Source organism: Schistocerca gregaria, chromosome 5, assembly GCF_023897955.1.
Source record: "Schistocerca gregaria isolate iqSchGreg1 chromosome 5, iqSchGreg1.2, whole genome shotgun sequence".
Taxonomy (NCBI): domain Eukaryota; kingdom Metazoa; phylum Arthropoda; class Insecta; order Orthoptera; family Acrididae; genus Schistocerca; species Schistocerca gregaria.
In genome coordinates, this window is record NC_064924.1 from 542,460,990 (window position 1) to 542,479,322 (window position 18,333).

At 44.9% G+C, this 18,333-nt stretch overlaps 1 protein-coding gene across 2 annotated transcripts in view; it reads right to left on the reverse strand.

Moving 5' to 3' along the window:
* LOC126272727 (probable cytochrome P450 6a14) overlaps positions 1-18,333 on the reverse strand; it is a 98,896-nt gene that overhangs the window by 29,356 nt on the left and 51,207 nt on the right. For both annotated transcript variants that reach the window (XM_049975783.1, XM_049975785.1), the window contains exons 2-3: positions 10,903-11,365; positions 6,886-7,140 (exon numbers count right to left, since the gene is read on the reverse strand). In XM_049975783.1, coding sequence (XP_049831740.1) covers positions 6,886-7,140; positions 10,903-11,349 — 702 coding nt within the window. In that variant the 5' untranslated portion in view covers positions 11,350-11,365. The remainder of the gene's footprint in view (positions 1-6,885; positions 7,141-10,902; positions 11,366-18,333) is intronic.

Consider the following 18,333-nt stretch of genomic DNA (forward strand, 5'->3'; position numbering starts at 1 on the left):
CTGAAAAGTGGGATGATTGAAAGTTTGTCTATTATTAAGGACCACAAAGGTTGCGATGTACAAACTGATATATATTTCCTACTAACACACAAATACTGAGGCAGCTGCTACCTTCACCTTACTCATATAATTACGATTATATCTCTTATTGGTTGCTGATTTTAGGTATTTCGTCACACGCAATGATGATGGTTAACATCCACAACAATCCTCACTGCAATCCATGGTTGTTGCTGGCCGACGCGGTTGACGCGAAACATGAAATTCGGCACTTGTCACTTTTGGTTTCATATCACTCGCGAATCGGTATCGATGAGGGTCCACCCCACGACGATCAGGGGGACGCGCTCACTCGTCATACTCCGACGAATTTACTCGACCGCCATTCTGGCCCGTCTCTCCCGCAATACCGCTCACTCGAAATTCTCTAGTACTACTCCGCACTCGACACTTCTGCAGCGCTTGACAATCGACTCCTGTCTACTATCGACCTTGGCGTCGGATACTAGCATCTATGTTTGTGGGATCACGGATCCCTTACAGGGTGCAAACATGCAATACATGGGCAATTGCCGAAACTTTGAACATGCCTATAAACACAGTGCATAAGATTCTACGAAACACCCTCCATTGTTATTCATACAAAATTAATCATTTTCAGGAGTTGTTCATGCTGACCTAACAGTGAGAAAACACTTGCGCTAGAATTTCTTGCTCGCATGGAAGTGGACGATCAGTGGTCATAGAACATTCTGTGGACGGACAAAGCCCATTTCCATCTCGAAGGACATGCCAAATCCAGAATTGCAGAATATGGGCAACGGAAAATCCGCACGCACGTCAACCGGTACCGTTTCATTCTGCAAAGGTAACCGTGTGGTGCGGGTTGTCGGCATCGTTCATAGTACGGCCTCATTTTTTAAAGGAGATAGGTTCTGGTACCTGTATCGTCACTGGGAGACACTATGAGAGTATTCTGCACACCTGCTTCATTCCAGCCCTTTGACGGCTTGGATGTGTGGGTAGGGTTATTTTTATGCAATATGGCGCCCTCTGCAAATTGCGCAACTGCAGAGGCATTTAGAAAATGTTACAATCATCAGCCGTCATTTCCCTGCAGCCTCACCGTCTAGATTGGCTGGATTATCTGAAAGTTGCTGTTCAGTGTTCCGATTACAAACGCAGATGAACTGAAGCCACACGTTGCGCATTATATTCTGAACGTGACCCCAGAGACACTCCGATCTCTTGTGGAACATAGTATTTCTCAGTTTCAACTTATGACAGAAAACTGTGGACAGCGTGCTGAACGTGTGGGTATGGTGCAGGTCTCACGAAAATTAGAAACAGCTGTCATTTTGCTTCAAATGTGGTTTTTGCCCCAGGACAATCGCATCCAATGTGGTCGACCTTGCCGTGAAGTGTGGGCTTACTTAACTAATAGTATCACAGTTACTGAATGCCAAACTTGTGGGGTCATGCACATTGCAGCGTACGGTTCGATTAATGTGCAACTCACACCCTAACTCTTGTGATGAGATTCATCTATCGTTTGCAGTCGAGCCATCTTACTTTATGACACTTACTGCGCCATCTAGCGTGTAAATTTTCGTTAAATTGTTTTTGTTCTCATATTGTTTCCCTCTTATTTATATTATTCCGACCAAATTTGACGTCATTCTCAGGAGCTTTTGTTTTTTGCAGCGTGTTGAAACTGAAACTTTAATTATAATCACCCTGTATATAGCACTACTTTTTCTTTTTTTTTACGTTCTCATGCCTCCCCCATTCTTATTCTTTTCACTTGCCCACCCTCAGATTTCACAGATTTTCCTTTCAAACAGATTTCCCTTTCAAACAGAATACCTTTATTTTGAATTTATTTAACAGTACACTTACATTTGGTTCAAAATGGTTCAAATGGCTCTGAGCACTATAGGACTCAACTGCTGAGGTCATAAGTCCCCTAGAACTTAGAGCTACTTAAACCGTACTAACCTAAGGACAACACGCACATCCATGCCCGAGGCAGGACTCGAAACTGCGACCTTAGCGGTCGCGCTTTTCCATACCGTAGCGCCTAGAACCGCTCTGCCACTACGGCTGGCGCACTTACGTTTGGTTTCATACGGGTTACTCTTCCATTCTCTGTTCCTCCTGAATTGAAGCAAGCACACAGTCATAGATATGCTGGTGGGGCAAACTTTCGTCGATCTATTTAATTAAATAATATTCTCATGTTAGCTACTGGCTACAGACCACGAGATCAATGGATGTCAAGCAGCGTGTGAGTTAGAACGATAGTGTAATATTATAAAAATTATTCCATTCAGTCGTACCATTATGGCTACTATTAAAAATTGTCGTATATTGCACAACGTACAAGAATGACGTTTTTCGTCCGAGTAGTGTACCACCAGGTTACCTGTTAATATAAGGGGAGGATTACATTACAATTATCCAACGCGGTCCTGTCGTGGACTACAGCAACAGCAAAGAGAGAACCAGGAAAAAGTAAACCATAAAAACGGACTGGATAAAAACACCAGGAACAAGAGCAGTTGAAAACAGAAGAAGAAAACGATAGAGCCGAATTACCTCATGAGCGTTGGTGACAACAGCTCAGAACAAGATCACACTCACAAACTGTAAATGCGGCCGTAGACGAAAACGATACCAGAGGACACATTCACACAGATTGTACATAATATGAATGAAGAGGGGGTCCTTTACAGTAACACAAGAAAATCGTAAAATAATAGTGAAGATAATAATTGTTGGAAACATACGGAAATCGTATAGGAATAGAGTAGAAATTCAAATATAGGTAGTTCAGGACGTATAAAAACGCAGCTATGTGTGGAGGCGTAAACAGAAAGGCTCAGAGGCGCAATCACAGTAGAACAGAATAAAGTTCTTAAAAGCAGTAATAAATGATAAGATTTACAACAAATATAAAGCTAAACTAATACAATCAAACGTACAATAAAATATACATGATAAGTAACAGAGGCCTTGTTCGTAAAGAACAAAATTAACTAAAAAGTTATAAATTCTTTAAAAGTGGGAAACAGGGAATCACATAACTTTATTTTCACTGGTCAACTGATCATTAAGCAACACACTGTTTTTAATGTACGAATGTTCAACAATTTCAGTTTCTTCAAGAAGGCTAAGCCTCTGTCTTTTGGAGTGTGGTGTAAAATCATAAAATCATTAGGTTCCCGAGTATGGGTGGTTAAGCTCGCCCGGCTAGCCATACAGTCCAACGCGCTGCTTCCCAAGCGGGAAAGCACTAATCCGCCCGGTGGATTGTGTATGGAACCGGCGACCTAGAAACGATGAAGAGGTGTCGTACTGCCGTAGCCCTCAGTGGTTCACAACCCCACAACAGGACACAGCAGTCCACCAACCCCACCGTCGCCCCACACCGAACCCAGGTTTCAGCCCCCAGTGGACATTCGCCCCCCCCCCCTCCCTCTTTGAGAATTCTCAAACCAGACAAGTGTAACCCCAAATGTTTGCATGGTAGAGTACTTATGGGTGCACATACGTGGAGACAGTGTTTGCCCAGTAATCGCCGGCGTAATGTAACTGAGGCATAATAAGGGGAACCAGCTCGCATTCGCCACGGCAGATGGAAAACCGTCTTAAAAACCAACCACAGGCTGGCCAGCACATCAGATATCAACACTAATCATCCGGGTAGATTCGTGGCGGGGGCTAGCATGCCTTCCTGCTCGGGCCCAGTGGGTTGGTGTCGTGGTCCGGTGTGCCAGCCAGCTCGTGGATGCTTTTCAAGTCATCTTTCCATCTACCTCGGCGAATGCAGGCTGGTTTCCCTCATTCTGCCTCAGTTACACTATGTCAGTTATTGCTGCGCAAACACTTTCTACGTACACGTGCAACATATCTACTCTACCATGCAAACATTTGGGGTTACACTCGTCTGGTATGAGATGTTCCCAAGGGGGTTCACTGGAGGCCGATCCGCACAATAACCCTGGATTCGGTGTGGGGCGTCCCATAGTGCTCAGAGCCTTTTTTTTCGTTGTGGGGCGGCGGTGGGGTGGGTGGACTGCTGTGGCCTGTTATAGGGTTGTGAACCACTGAGGGCTATGGCAGGATGAGGCCTCATTGTCGTTTCTAGGTCCCCAGTTCAATACACACAATACAATACATATAGGGTTGTTAACGGTCACAGGATTCAAGGTCTTCTGCAAAGGCTGACCATTGTTGTGAGTACATGTTCGTGAAACCTAGTTTTAAAAGCCAGTGTAAGCCGGTTGACATTCACAGTACTCAAGTCCACGTACGCGAGAGGGAGCATAATGATTTATCTTTTCAGGAACGCTCATTGTGAATATAATGATACTGGTCTTTGTTAGAGCTGGTAAACACTATTCTCATATTTTCACCCCAAAAAAGTTTAGCTAGACCGTAACACACATTACCTAAAAGTGGAAGCTTAGTGTATTTGTAGTTCTGAGGTATGCGGCTAAGAGTAGTTTCTCTGTCATACGGCGATGTTTTTTGCATACATCAAAAGGACATAATTTGCCAGTGATTGAGGTACAGGTTAAATATAATTTCGCTTTTGAGAAACACCTCAAGTCCAGTGGCCTCCAACTACTCATACTCGGGAACCTAAGGGTTTTACTCCACGCTCCCAAAGGGAAGATACTCAATTGAAATTGTTAAACATCTGTACACTAAAAAGAATATGCTGCTTAATGATCAGTTAACCAGTAAAAATCAGATCTTTTCTGATTCCATGTTTCCCATTTTTAAAGAATTTATGACTTTTTAGTTCTTCTTGTTCTTTACGACGAAGACCTGTGTTACTTATCATATATATTTCATTGTACGTTATTTATATTTTCATTGTTTTATTTTAGCTTTATATTTGTTGCACATCTTTTCATTTATTATTACTTTTTCGAACTTCCTATTATTCTATTGTGATACACTTGCGCCTAAGAACCCTTCCTATTTATGCCACTACACACAGTTTTGATTACTACATATATTTGCCTTTTTATTCCAACATGTTTTACATTTGCTTGTCAATCTGTTCGTTATTATTTTACGACTTTTTGCTGCTATTGAACTGTACCCAACTCTTACTGCACCACCTACCGCTTGTCGTTTCTACTAGCCCAGTACCGTGGCCCTGCTCTTATCACTCGTGTGTACGCTCTATGTGAATGTGGACGGGCCTCCGGCCCCTTTTTGTTCTGGGGCCATATTAACAGCTTGTGCGCGTGGTCTTATTATGAACTGCTATGACTGTTGTCACCAACGCTCATGATGGATCTCGGGTCTCTCATTATTTCTTCGGTTTCCTATCGCTCCCTGTTCCCGGCGTTTTTCTTCGGTTTGTTTTTCAGTTTTTACAATTTGGTATCGTAACTATAATTGACACATGGCTCTTGGCAGTAACTTTAAATCTTTTTACATAAGTTATCTGACATTTCATTCGACCCGTATCCTGGTTCTCACTTCGTTGTTGCAGCAGCCCAGGTCAGTACCACGTCGGGTTGACTGTAATGTCGTCCTCGCCTTATATCGTGTAGGGCTCCCGCGAGCAAGCAGAAGTGCTGCAGCACGACGTGGCATGGACTAGACTAATGTCAAAAGTAGTGCTGGAGTGAATTGACACCATAAATCCTGCAGGGCTGTCCGAAATCCGCAAGAGTACGAGGGGGTGGAGGTCTCTTCTGAATAGCACGTTGCAAGGTATCCCAGATATGTACAATAATGTTCATGTCTGGGGAGTGTGGTGACCAGCGGAAGTGTTTAAGCTCAGAAGAGCGTTCCTGGAGCCAATCTGTAGCAATTCTGGACGTGTGGGGTATCGCATTGCCCTGCTGGAATTGCCCCAGTCCGTCGGAATGCACAGTGGACATGGACGGACGCAGGTGATCAGACTGGATGCTTACGAACGTGTCACTTGTCAGAGTCGAATCTAGACGTATCAGGGGTCCCATATCACTTGAGCCACAGACGCCTCACACCATTACAGAGCCTCCACCACCTTCAACAGCCCCTGCTGACATGCAAGGTCCATGGATTCAGGAGGTTGTCTCGATACACGTACACGTCCATCCGCTCGATACAAGTTTAAACGAGATTCGTCCGACGAGGCAACATGTTTCCAGTCAACAGCAGTCCAATGTCGGTATTAACGGCCCGAGGCGAGGCGTAAGGCTTTGTGTCGTGCAGTCATCGAGGGTACATAAGTTGGCCTTCGGCTCAAAAAGCCCATATCAATGATGTTTCGTTGAATAGTTCGCACGCTGACACTTGTTGATGACCCAGCATTGAAATCTGCAGCAATTTGCGGAAGGATTGTACTTCTTCACGTTGAACAATTCTCTTCAGGCATCGTTGGTCCCGTTGTTGCAGGCTGCAGCGATGTCGGAGATTTGAGTTTTTTCCGAATTCCTGATATTCAAGGTACACTCTTGAAATGGTCGTGCGTGAAAACCCCCACTTCATTGCTACCTCCGAAATTCTGTCTCCCATCGCTCGTGCGCTGACTATAACAGCACATTCAGTCACACTTAAACCTTGATAACCTGCCATGCACCCGCGGTCTACCCTACGGGAGACCATAGTCACACGACATTTACATTTACCTGCCATTGCAGCAGCAGTTACGAATCTAACAACTGCGCCAGACATTTTTTGTCTTATAAAGGCGTTGCCGACCGCGACGCCATATTATGCCAGTTTACGTATCTCTCTTAGTTTGGCTCTTCATTGTATTTCCAGATAGCTTGGCAATGCCCTACCCAGGCGAAGCGTGTCGTTCTTGAGTTAATAAAGAAGACTGTGTAACCTAGGATTGTTTTTATTATTAGTGTAACCTTAACCACTTACCCGAAAAATGTAGGCGAGTTTCGGGAACATATTGCAGAAGCTCGACTGGAGCGATTCGACGGTCGTCGGCGTAACCAACCGCTTGCCCCAGTAGCGAAATTCTTCATCGGGGTGCTGCAGGCTGTGCACTTCGAATCCGAAGGCACAGGAGGCGATGACGTCAGTGGTGAAGCGCGCCGCGAGGTCGCGGAACTCGGCTTCCCCGGAGCCGCCGTCCAGCACTTCAGCCAGTTCGCGTGCGCAATTCTCCATTATCTGCACAGCACAGCGTCTGCCCTTTAGTACCCGCAACCTCTGCACGTCCAACGCTAGAAGCACCACTAATTACTAAAAACGATGGCGGCTATTGGGTCTGACACGAACCTCCGCTGTTCCAAACGTGGACGCCATAATTGAAGTCAGTCCTTCAGTCAAGAAATTGACTCTAGAGCAGAAATTCCGGGCAAGGTTCTGGTGGTGCTTTTCTGCTGGAAAAATTACAGAAGACAGAATTTAAGGTCACGTCGACAACGAGGCCTTTAGAGACAGAGCACAAGATGGGACTGAGGAATATCGTCTTCAGTGCCCTTTAAAAGAAACCATGTAGGCACTTGGATGTGATACATTGAAATAGCGGAAAACCTAAATCTGGATGGCTCTACGGGGAATTGAACGTCTGTCCTCTCGAGAATGAAATCCAGTGTGTTACGGTTGCGCCACCTCGCTTGGTTTTTCTGTTGTGGTATCCACCGAAGCTTAACAGAGTAGATTAATAGGAGAGAGAGAGAGAGAGACAGAGAGAGAGAAGATACACGTCCAACGCTAGAAGCAGCACTAATTACTAAAAACGATGGCGGCTCTTGGGTCTGACACGAACCTCCGCTGTTCCAAACCTGGACGTCATAATTGAAGTCAGTCCTTCAGTCAAGAAATTGACTCTAGAGCAGAAATTCTGGGCAAGGTTCTGGTGGTGCTTTACTGCTGGAAAAATTACAGAAGACATAATTTAAGGTCACGTCGACAACGAGGCCTTTAGAGACAGGGCACAAGATGGGACTGAGGAATATCGTCTTCAGTGCCCTTTAAAAGAAACCATGTAGGCACTTGGATGTGATACATTGAAATAGCGGAAAACCTAAATCTGGATGGCTCTACGGGGAATTGAACGTCTGTCCTCTCGAGAATGAAATCCAGTGTGTTACGGTTGCGCCACCTCGCTTGGTTTTTCTGTGGTGGTATCCACCGAAGCTTAACAGAGTAGATTAATAGGAGAGAGAGAGAAAGACAGAGAGAGAGAAGATACAGTACGGGAGTAGAAATTGTAGAGAGAGACGAAGGCCTGAATACAGTAAGCAAGTTCAAATGGGTGTAGGTCGCAGTAACTATGCAGAGATGAAAAAGGTTGCACAGGACAGACTAGCTTGGAGAGCTGCAGCAAACCAATCTTCGGAGTAGAGACCACCACCACCACAACGACAGCAATATCGTTTGGTTAAGAAACAAAACGTGGCATACAAAAATGTGAAGCTATATATATGCCGACTGAAGCGACGAATGAAAAGCTGTACCAAGGCCAGATCGCTGCTGATCATTAGGCAGAAGCGCTAACAACTACACCACGCTAGCACACTGGGTTTGTACTACTCCCTAGACAACCCTAGCATGCCACACTGCTGTTTGAGTTTAGGGGGAATACCACGTGATGTGAGATGTGAATGGGAATTTGGACTGAGAAGCGAGGCATACTAGGGTAGTTTTCGCAGTTGTGCAAAGCCAGTGTGTTAGTGTGGCAAAGTGGTTAGCGCATCTGCCTCCTGAGCAAGAGACGTTGGTTAAAATCCTGGCCTTTGTACCAATTTTCGTTGTTTCAGTTTGCGTATATACATCGTAACAGAAGATATATTGAATTTAATTGATGAAAGGAGAAAATATAAAAATGCAGTAAATGAAGCAGGCAAAAAGGAATACCAACGTCTCGAAAATGAGATCGACAGGAAGTGCAAAATGGCTAATCATGGATGGCTAGAGGACAAATGTAGAGGCGCATATCACTAGGGGTAAGATAGATACAGCCTACAGGAAAAAAGAGACCTTTGGAGAAAAGAGAACAACTTCCATGAATATCAAGAGCTCAGATGGAAAAACAGTTCGAAGCAAAGAAGGGAAAGCAGAAAGGTGGAAGGAGTATATAGAGGGTCTATACAAGGGCAATGTTCTTGAGGACAATATTATGGAAATGGAAGAGGATGTAGATGAAGATGAAATGGGAGATACGAGACTGCGTGAAGAGTTTGACAGAGCACTGAAAGACTTAAGTCAAAACAAGGCCCCGGGAGTAAATAACATTCCATTAGAACTACTGACAGCCTTCGGAGAGCCAGTCATGACAAAACTCTACCATCTGGTGAGCAAAATGTATGAGACAGGCGAAATACCCTCAGACTTCAAGAAGAATATAATAATTCCAATCCCAAAGAAAGCAGGTGTTGACAGATGTGAAAATTACCAAAGTATCAGTTTAATAAGCCACGGCTACAAAATACTAACACCAATTCTTTAAAGACGAATGGAAAAACTGGTAGAAGCCGACTTCGGGGAAGATCAGTTTGGATTCCGTAGAAATATTGGAACACGTGAGGCAATACTGAGTCTACGACTTATCTTAGAAAATAGATTAAGCTAAGGCAAACCTACGTTTCTAGCATTTGTAGACTTAGAGAAAGCTTTTGACAATGTTGACTGGAATACTCTCTTTCAAATTCTGAAGGTTGCAGGGGTAAAATACAGGGAGCGAAAGGCTATTTACAATTTGTACAGAAAGCAGATGGCAATTATAAGGGTCGAGGGGCAGGAAAGGGAAGCAGTGGTTGGGAAGGGAGTGAGACAGGGTTGTAGCTTATCTCCGATGTTATTTAATCTGTATATCGAGCAAGCAGTAAAGGAAGCTACAGAAAAATTCGGAGTAGGTATTAAAATCCATGGAGAAGAAATAAAAACTTTGAAGTTTGCCAGTGACACTGTAATTCAGTCAGAGACAGCAAAGGACCTAGAAGAGCAGCTGAACAGAATGGACAGTGTCTCGAAACGAGGATCTAAGATGAACATCGACAGAAGCAAAACGAGGATAATGGAATGTAGTCGAATTAAATCGGGTGATGCTGCGGGAGTTATATTAGGAAATGAGAGGCTTAAAGTAGAAAGGAGTTTTGCTGTTTGGGGAGCAAAATAACTTATGATGATCGAAGTAGAGAGGATATATAGATTTAAGTGTCAGGAAGTTGTTTCTGAAAGCATTTGTATGGAGTGTAGCCATGTATGGAAGTGACACTTGGACGATAACTAGTTTGGACAAGAAGAGAATAGAAACTTTGGAAATGTGGTGCTACAGAAGGGTGCTGAAGATTAGATGGGTAGATCACTTAACTAATGAGGAGGTATTGAATAGAATTTGAGAGAACAGAAATATGTGGCACAACTTGACTAGGAGAAGCGATCGGTTGGTGGGGCACATTCTGAGGTATCAAGGGATCACCAATTTGGTATTGGAGGGTAGCGTGAAGGGTAAAAATCGGAGTCCAAGAGATGAATACACTAAACAGATTCAGAAGGATATAGGTTGCAGTAGGTACTGGGAGATGAAGAAGCTAGCACAGGATAGAGTAGCATGGAGAGCTGCGTCAAACCTGTCTCAGGACTGAAGACCACAACAAACAACAAAATATACATCGTAGCTGTTTCAGACTTGAAAAAGTCGCTGAAACATATAGTTTCTTGTGAAAAATGTGAAGGTGTAGCAAGTGTTCAAGTGCTGGTATCTGTTTTTGTGTGGCAGAGTGAAATCATTGATGTTCACAACCTGTTGAGTGTACCTGCCCGGCACTGTCCGTTCAGGGAATCATGTATTTACAAGTGACGACACACAGCATCTTCAAACACTTTGGATGTAATTTCACGCGAACAAACAGAAAGCACGACAGACACCACAGTTGACATACACCAGATTCGTGCATTATCGGTAATACACACTTAGAAACGTACCGGAAACATCATCTTCATCTTTCCCGATGTGAATGTGGGAGACAGCTTATTCCTCAGCAAGCGCCATCTCTCGCCGGGCATTAGGAATAAGTGTCCAGAGAGCGGATCTACTTCCTCGTTGATGTAGAGGCCGCGGTCGTGGAAGTGCTGGAAGTCCTTGATCAGCATCCTCTTGATGAGGTCCGGATCCCTGACCACGACGGCAGGGTTGGTGAAGAAGTAAGCGCCTGCCAGCGGCGTCGACGCCGGGACTTTCTCGTAGAGGCTGCTGCACTCTTCTCCGAAGGAGAGCCGGAGGAGCACAGTCTTCCAGATGTGGCCCAGAGGGAACCGCGCCGAAGGGATCTGGGGGATGCCCCGGCGCGTCCAGTAGGAGAGCGAGTAGTAGGCGTAGAGCGCCAGCGTGGCGCACGCCGCCACCACCATGGCGACCACCAGCTGCAGCATGCTGGATCTGTCCCTCCTGCAACCACACCGGCCGCCTATCAGGCACACCGAACCAGCGCTAAACAGCGAGTGCTGTGATCGCAAACCACTATGCGGATGCTTGAGTCCTGTACAGAACTGCTGACGGCAGTCTAGCAGGTTTCCCTGGGACAATGGTGCCCTTTTAAGGAAAAATGTAATGGAAGGGGAGGGAGGAAGGAAACCAAAATCATTAACTGATTGAAGTCTCCAATGCAGAAAATACGGAAACTTACAAAAATAATGTATACTGCTACATAAAGAGTAACCACACTGAGGTGAGGAAAGTCATGGGGTAGCGGTATCACATATACAGATGGCGGTAGTATCGCGTACACGAGGTGTAATAGTGTGGCAAATTGGCGGAGCTGTCATTTGTACTCAGGTGGCTTATGTCAAAAGGTTTATCGCCGCACGACGGGAATTACCAGACTTTGAACGCAGAATGGTAGTTGGAGCTAGATGCATAGGACATTCCATTTCGGAAAACGTTAGGGAATTCCACATTCCGAGATTCACAGCCCCACTCACCATTGACAAGGCAGTGGCCGACGGCCTTCTCTTATCATTTAGCTACAATATAGCAGGTCAGCAACTGGGAGCAGTTAATTCTATAAATTATCTGGGAGTAGGCACTAGGAGTGATTTAAAATGGAATGATCTTATAAAGTTGATCGTCGGAAAAACAGATGCCAGACTGAGATTCATTGGAAGCATCCTAAGGAAATGCAATCCGAAAACAAAGGAAGTAGGTTACAGTGGCCTTGTTCACCCACTGCTTGAATACTGCTCAGCAGTGTGGGATCCGTACCAGATAGGGTTGATAGAAGAGATAGAGAAGATCCAACGGAGAGCAGCGTGCTTCGTTAGAGGATCATTTAGTAATCGCGAACGCGTTACGTAGACGATAGATAAACTCCAGTGGAAGACTCTGCAGGAGGGACGCTCTGTAGCTCGGTACGGGCTTTTGTTGAAGTTTCGAGAACATACCTTCGCCGTGGAGTCAAGGCAGTATATTGCTCCCTCCTACTTATATCTCGCGAAGATACCATGAGGATAAAATCAGATAGATTAGAGCCCACACAGAGGCATACCGATAATCCTTCTTTCCACGAACAATACGAGACTGGAATAGAAGGAAGAACCGATAGAGGTACTCAAGGTACCCTCCGCCACACACCGTCAGGTGGCTTGCGGAGTATGGATGTAGATGTAGATGTAGACTTAACGACCGAGAGCAGTGGCGTTTGCGTAGAGTTGTCAGTGCTAACAGACAAACAACACTGTGTGAAATACCACAGAAATCTACATCTACATCTATACTCCGCAAGCCACCTGACATTGTGTGGCGGGGGGTATCTTAACTACCGCTATCGGTTCTCCCTTCTATTTCAGTCGCGTATTGTTCGTGGAAAGAAAGATTGTCGGTATGCCTCTGTGTGGGCTCTAATCTCTCTGATTTTATCCTCATGGTCTCTTCGCGAGATATACGTAGGAGGAAGCAATATACTGCTTGACTCCTCGGTGAAGGTATGTTCTCGCAACTTCAACCAAAGCCCGTACCGAGCTACTGAGCGTCTCTCTTGCAGATTCTTCCACTGGAGTTCATCTATCATCTCCGTAACGCTTTCGCGATTACTAGATGATCCTGTAACGATGCGCGCTGCTCTCCGTTGGATCTTCTCTATCTCTTCTATCAACCCTATCTGGTACGGATCCCACACTGGTGAGCAATATTCAAGCAGTGGGCGAACAAGTGTACTGTAACGTACTTCCTTTGTTTTCGGATTGGGACGTACGATTAACGTATCCGTTAGGAGACTGCTGCGAAATGTGGCAGCAGACGACCGACGCGAGTGCCTTTGGTAACAGCACATCGCCTGCAGCGCCTCTCCTGGACTCGTGATCATATCGTTTCACCCTAGACGATTAGAACACCAAGGCCTGATCCGATGAGTCCCGATTCTAGTTAGAAAGGGCTGATGGGAACGTTCGAGTGTGGCGCAGACTCCACGAAGCCATTGACCGAAGTTGTCAACGAGGCACTGTGCAAGCTGCTGGTGGTTCCAAAAGGTGTGTGTTATGTTTTCATGGCGTGGGCTGGGTTCTATGGCCCAACTGAACCGATCATTCACTTTAAATCTTATGTTCGGCTACTTGGAAACCATTCTCTGCCATTCATTGGCTTGATGTTCCCAACCGACAACGGAATTTTTATGGATGACAACGCACCATGTCGCTGGGCCACAATTGTTCGCGATTGTTTTGATGAACATTCTTGACAGTTAGCGCGAATGATTTAGACATCCAAATCGACTGACAAGAATTCCATCGACCATTTATGGGATATAATCGAGAGATTAGTTCGCTGCACAAAATTCTGCATCGGTGATACTTTCGCTATGGATGGCTATTGACGCAGCGTGGCTCAGTATTTCTGTAGGGGACTTCCAATGACTTTTGCACTACGCCAGGCATAAAGAAGTTAGACACGAAATTAGGAGGTATCTCATCACATTTGTCACCTCATTATAAGTAACTAGTATTATATTCTACAATTTGCGAGTTGCATTAAGAATGTAGATTTTTGTTCTACACAAGTTAATTCTTACACTAACGGAAAAACAAAGACAAGCCACTGTTGAGAATTCCATTTATTTGGGGTTAATTAATAGCATTGTCAACAGTGGCTGATTGCTGTTTGTACTTTATTGTAAGTGTTAAACTGTATTTGCACACAGTCACAGTCTCTACATGTCAGTTTTTGTGATAAGGGCACTTTTGTTCTATTTGTCACTTTTATTCAAATGAAATACACTAAAGTATAAGCGCTAAAGCTGATAATAAGAACAAAAAAAAGAACAGCGACCAGGCCCTGAAGACCACGTCATAGTTGATCAACCACTGTGTCATCTTCAGCTATTCATCATCACATGCCATACGGAAGGGATCGGGCTCAGCACACGCCACTCCTGACTGTTGTCGACATTTAGACCTGTCGTTTAAATTTAATATTGGATGTTAGATGTTACTGTGACGAATCAGATGGTCTCTGTATCTGCAGTGTCATGGGAAATGACTGCCGCAGTCAACGACCCGTGTCAACGCTTCACCCTCACCAGCAAGCTGCTTCCGCGCTTTCACCTTCTCTGGAGAGGTAATTACCGAGTCCTCGAACACATACCACCCCTCGGAAGCTTCTGAGTGATTAAAGAATGTGGCAGTGCTACCTCTTCCGCATAATCGGCCTCCTTACAGTAATATTTATATCAACTGGGGGCCAGCCAGCCATCGTCAGACAGCTGAGGTAGGCTAAATGTGAGGGATAAGGCGCACATTTTCAAAATCGTGTATTTCAAGTCCAATTGGTAACTTTTAGTAAAAATTTTCTTTTACACAATTTAAACACACCAGTTGTCTATGACATACAATTTTTTCTGATTTTTTTTCAATGTAACATTTAAACACGATATTTGACTATGAAAACTTCTTGACATTGCGGCATCTATCCCTCATGCTGTGTGTGATATGACACATGCTAAAAGCCGCAAAACTACCCTGTTTCTTTTTAATCAAAACCTGTATATATTGTTATAAACATGTAGTGCGGTCAAGAAAAGAGGAGGAAATGTTAACAACAGTTTTTTTAATGTTATCTAATTTGTACATCAAAGTAGTTCGCTGGTTTAGATAACTACTTTACCTACTGACAGTTGGAAATATTAAAACTAAAACATATAATGCATTTATCTTTAGTTAACACAGTCTTAGTGAAGTACTGAATCAAAAACAAAAGTATGAATTACAAACTTAATTTATTTGGTTTTCTATCTATTTTCTTGATCAGGATCGACTAAAAAATATCGACAGCTGTGCATTTTTTTTTTCAATCTTTAGGAGTATAATTCTCCGCTCTCCTCATACATATCTAGGTATACTTTTTTATTCTTTTATGACGTCATCCGAGTCGTCTGGACCTGAAACGTCCATGCTAAGTCGTCTGAACGAAACAGAAGTGTTTTCTCGTGTTTAAAACTGTTACTTCATTGTGCAGCAAGTATTCCTAGCGAAAAAAATGCGCGGTGCTCTTCCGAATTTTATTGCAGCTTGTACCACACGATCTGTAAGGGAGAGACGCTGCTCCTCATAAGTTCATGACCTTGATAGCCAAGATGGCCGCACTAGAATCAAAAGCACCCACTAGAACTTACTGTTAATACAGCTACTCAAACATTTGGAAATATTTTACTGTTGGCCATACGCTAACAACTAATCGTGACGCTGAAAAAGGTTTTGAAGTGACATTTCTAGACTTATCTCAGTTATTTCCAAAGAGCTTATGTAAGACTTGCTCGATAGAAATGTGAAACACTTTATTGTAGCCTGGTGTCCGCTGAGCAACTGCAGTGCCGATACGCGGACACTCTGTTGGAATTTGCCAAAACTGCGAGGGGTGTGCAGTATATACCGCATGCGGCGCCTCTCAGGATTTGACCCTACGTTATAACTCCCACCCTGTGTCGGAGGCTGCCGTGAAGATGACGATGCAGCTATGATGCAACTGCCAACACCGTCACAAGGACTGGAGTCCTCGACTGCTGCCTCACCACCAAGGCTCTTGGCAGCCCTGTGCTCTGCCGGCACCGTAGGTCTACATTACTCGCCAGGATCCAGCTACCTTCCCATGTTTCGCGGCTCCAACTAACGTCTCCGCAGCCTTGCGCCACTGAGAGCTGACTCAGCTAGCCATCGCAGTCCGTCTTCCGGTACATAATTCGGGGTACTGGTTCACCTGTTAGTCACTCTCATTCAGCCGCCTTTGCCTGAACAACGGTAGGAGCCACGGCTAGATCTGCTTGAGTCTCGGTTATAGGAGACGTCCATGGAGCCTGAAGCAGTATCGGAGGGCGCTACCCGTGGCCAACAAGACTGAATAATTGTAAGTTGCCTGAACAACGGCAGGAGCCACGGCTAGATCTGCTTGAGTCTCGGTTATAGGAGACGTCCATGGAGCCTGAAGCAGTATCGCAGGGCGCTACCCGTGGCCAACAAGACTGAATAATTGTAAGTAATAAACAATACGCGACATTTGTTCCATAGGCTGCCTTCTTCTGCTGCGTCTAAGAATGTTATATATCCCTTACTATCAAAATATTCGTAGATGTGCAAAAAGTAAATACACTACTGGCCATTAAAATTCCTATACCACGAAGATGACGTGTTACAGACGCGAAATTTAAACGACAGGAAGAAGATGCTGCGATATGCAAATGATTAGCTTTTCAGAGCATTCACACAGGGATGACGCCCGTGGATGCCTCGTGTAAGGAGGAGAAATGCGTACCATCACGTTTCCGACTTTGATAAAGGTCGGACTGTAGCCTATCGTGATTGCGGTTTATCGTATCGCGACATTGCTGCTCGAGTTGGTCGTGATCCAATGACTGTTAGCAGAGTATAGAATCAGTGGGTTCAGAAGGGTAATACGGAACGCCGTGCTGGATCCCAACAGCCTCGTATCGCTAGCAGTCGAGGTGACAGGCATCTTATCCGCATGGCTGTAACGTGCAGTCACGTCTCGATCACTGAGTCAACAGATCGGGACGTTTGCAAGACAACACCCATCTGCACGAACAGCTCGACGGCGACGTCTGTAGCAGCATGGACTATCAGCTCGGAGACCGTGGCTGCGGTTACCGTTGACGCTGCATCACAGACAGGAGCGCCTGCGATGGTGTACTCAACGACGAACCTAGGTGCACGAATGCAAAACGTCATTTTTTCGGATGAATCCATGTTCTATTTACAGCATCATGATGATCGCATCCGTGTTTGGCGACATCGTGGTGAACGCGCATTGGAAGCGTGTATTCGTCATCGCCATACTGGCGTATCACCCGGCGTGATGGTAAGGGGTGCCATTGGTTACACGTCTCGGTCACCTCTTGATCACATTGACGGCACTTTGAACAATTTCAGATGTGTTACGACCCGTGGCTCTACCCCTCATTCAATCCCTGCGAAATCCTACATTTCAGCAGGATAATGCACGACCACATGTTGCAGGTCCTGTACGGGCCTTTCTGGGTACAGAAAATGTTCGACTGCTGCCCTGGTCAGCACATTCTCCAGATCTCCCACCAACTGAAAACGTGTGGTCAATGGTGACCTAGCAACTGGCTCGTCACAATATGCCAGTCACTACTCTTGATGAACCGTGGTATAGTGTTGAAGCTGCATGGGCAGATGTACCTGTACACGCCATCTGTTTGAGTCAATGCCCAGGCGTATCAAGGCCGTGGTTGTTGTTCTGGGTACTGATTTCTCAGGATCTATGCACCCAAATTGCGTGAAAATGTAATCACATGTCAGTTCTAGTATAATATATTTGTCCAATGAATACCCGTTTCTCATCCGCATTTCTTCTTGGTGTAGCCATTTTAAAGGCCAGTAGTGTATCCCACGTTGAACTAATTATTTTAGTGTTGTCTACGTTTATACAGGGTGTAACAAAAATGTACGGCAAGAATTGCAGGACGAATTCCTCGCATACAGACGAAAAAAAATACATTATATGAACATGGGTCTGCAAAACCTTTGTTTCCATTTACAACTCATTTTCTCTAACTTGTTAATCACGGAAAACAAGAACAGAACGTTAGTATCACGGTGAACATGCGCTGTTGGCGAAGTCTGGTTACGTAGTGCACCGCTAGTGTTTTGTTTTACATGTCCCTGTTGCTATGCGACGTATGGAATTGTTTGTTTAGAGATCACATCTACTGTTCCAGCGATCAGTACGACCGTTGCAAGCACACAATCTACTACGTAGAGTTAACCGCAGACTTGGCACGTGCAATGGCAGTGTATAGAAATGCAGTGATGGTAGATGCTCCTTTGATGTATGGATTAGCTGGCGGCAATAGTGTTCACGCTCAGCGTTTGTACCCGGAGAGCTTTCCAAGA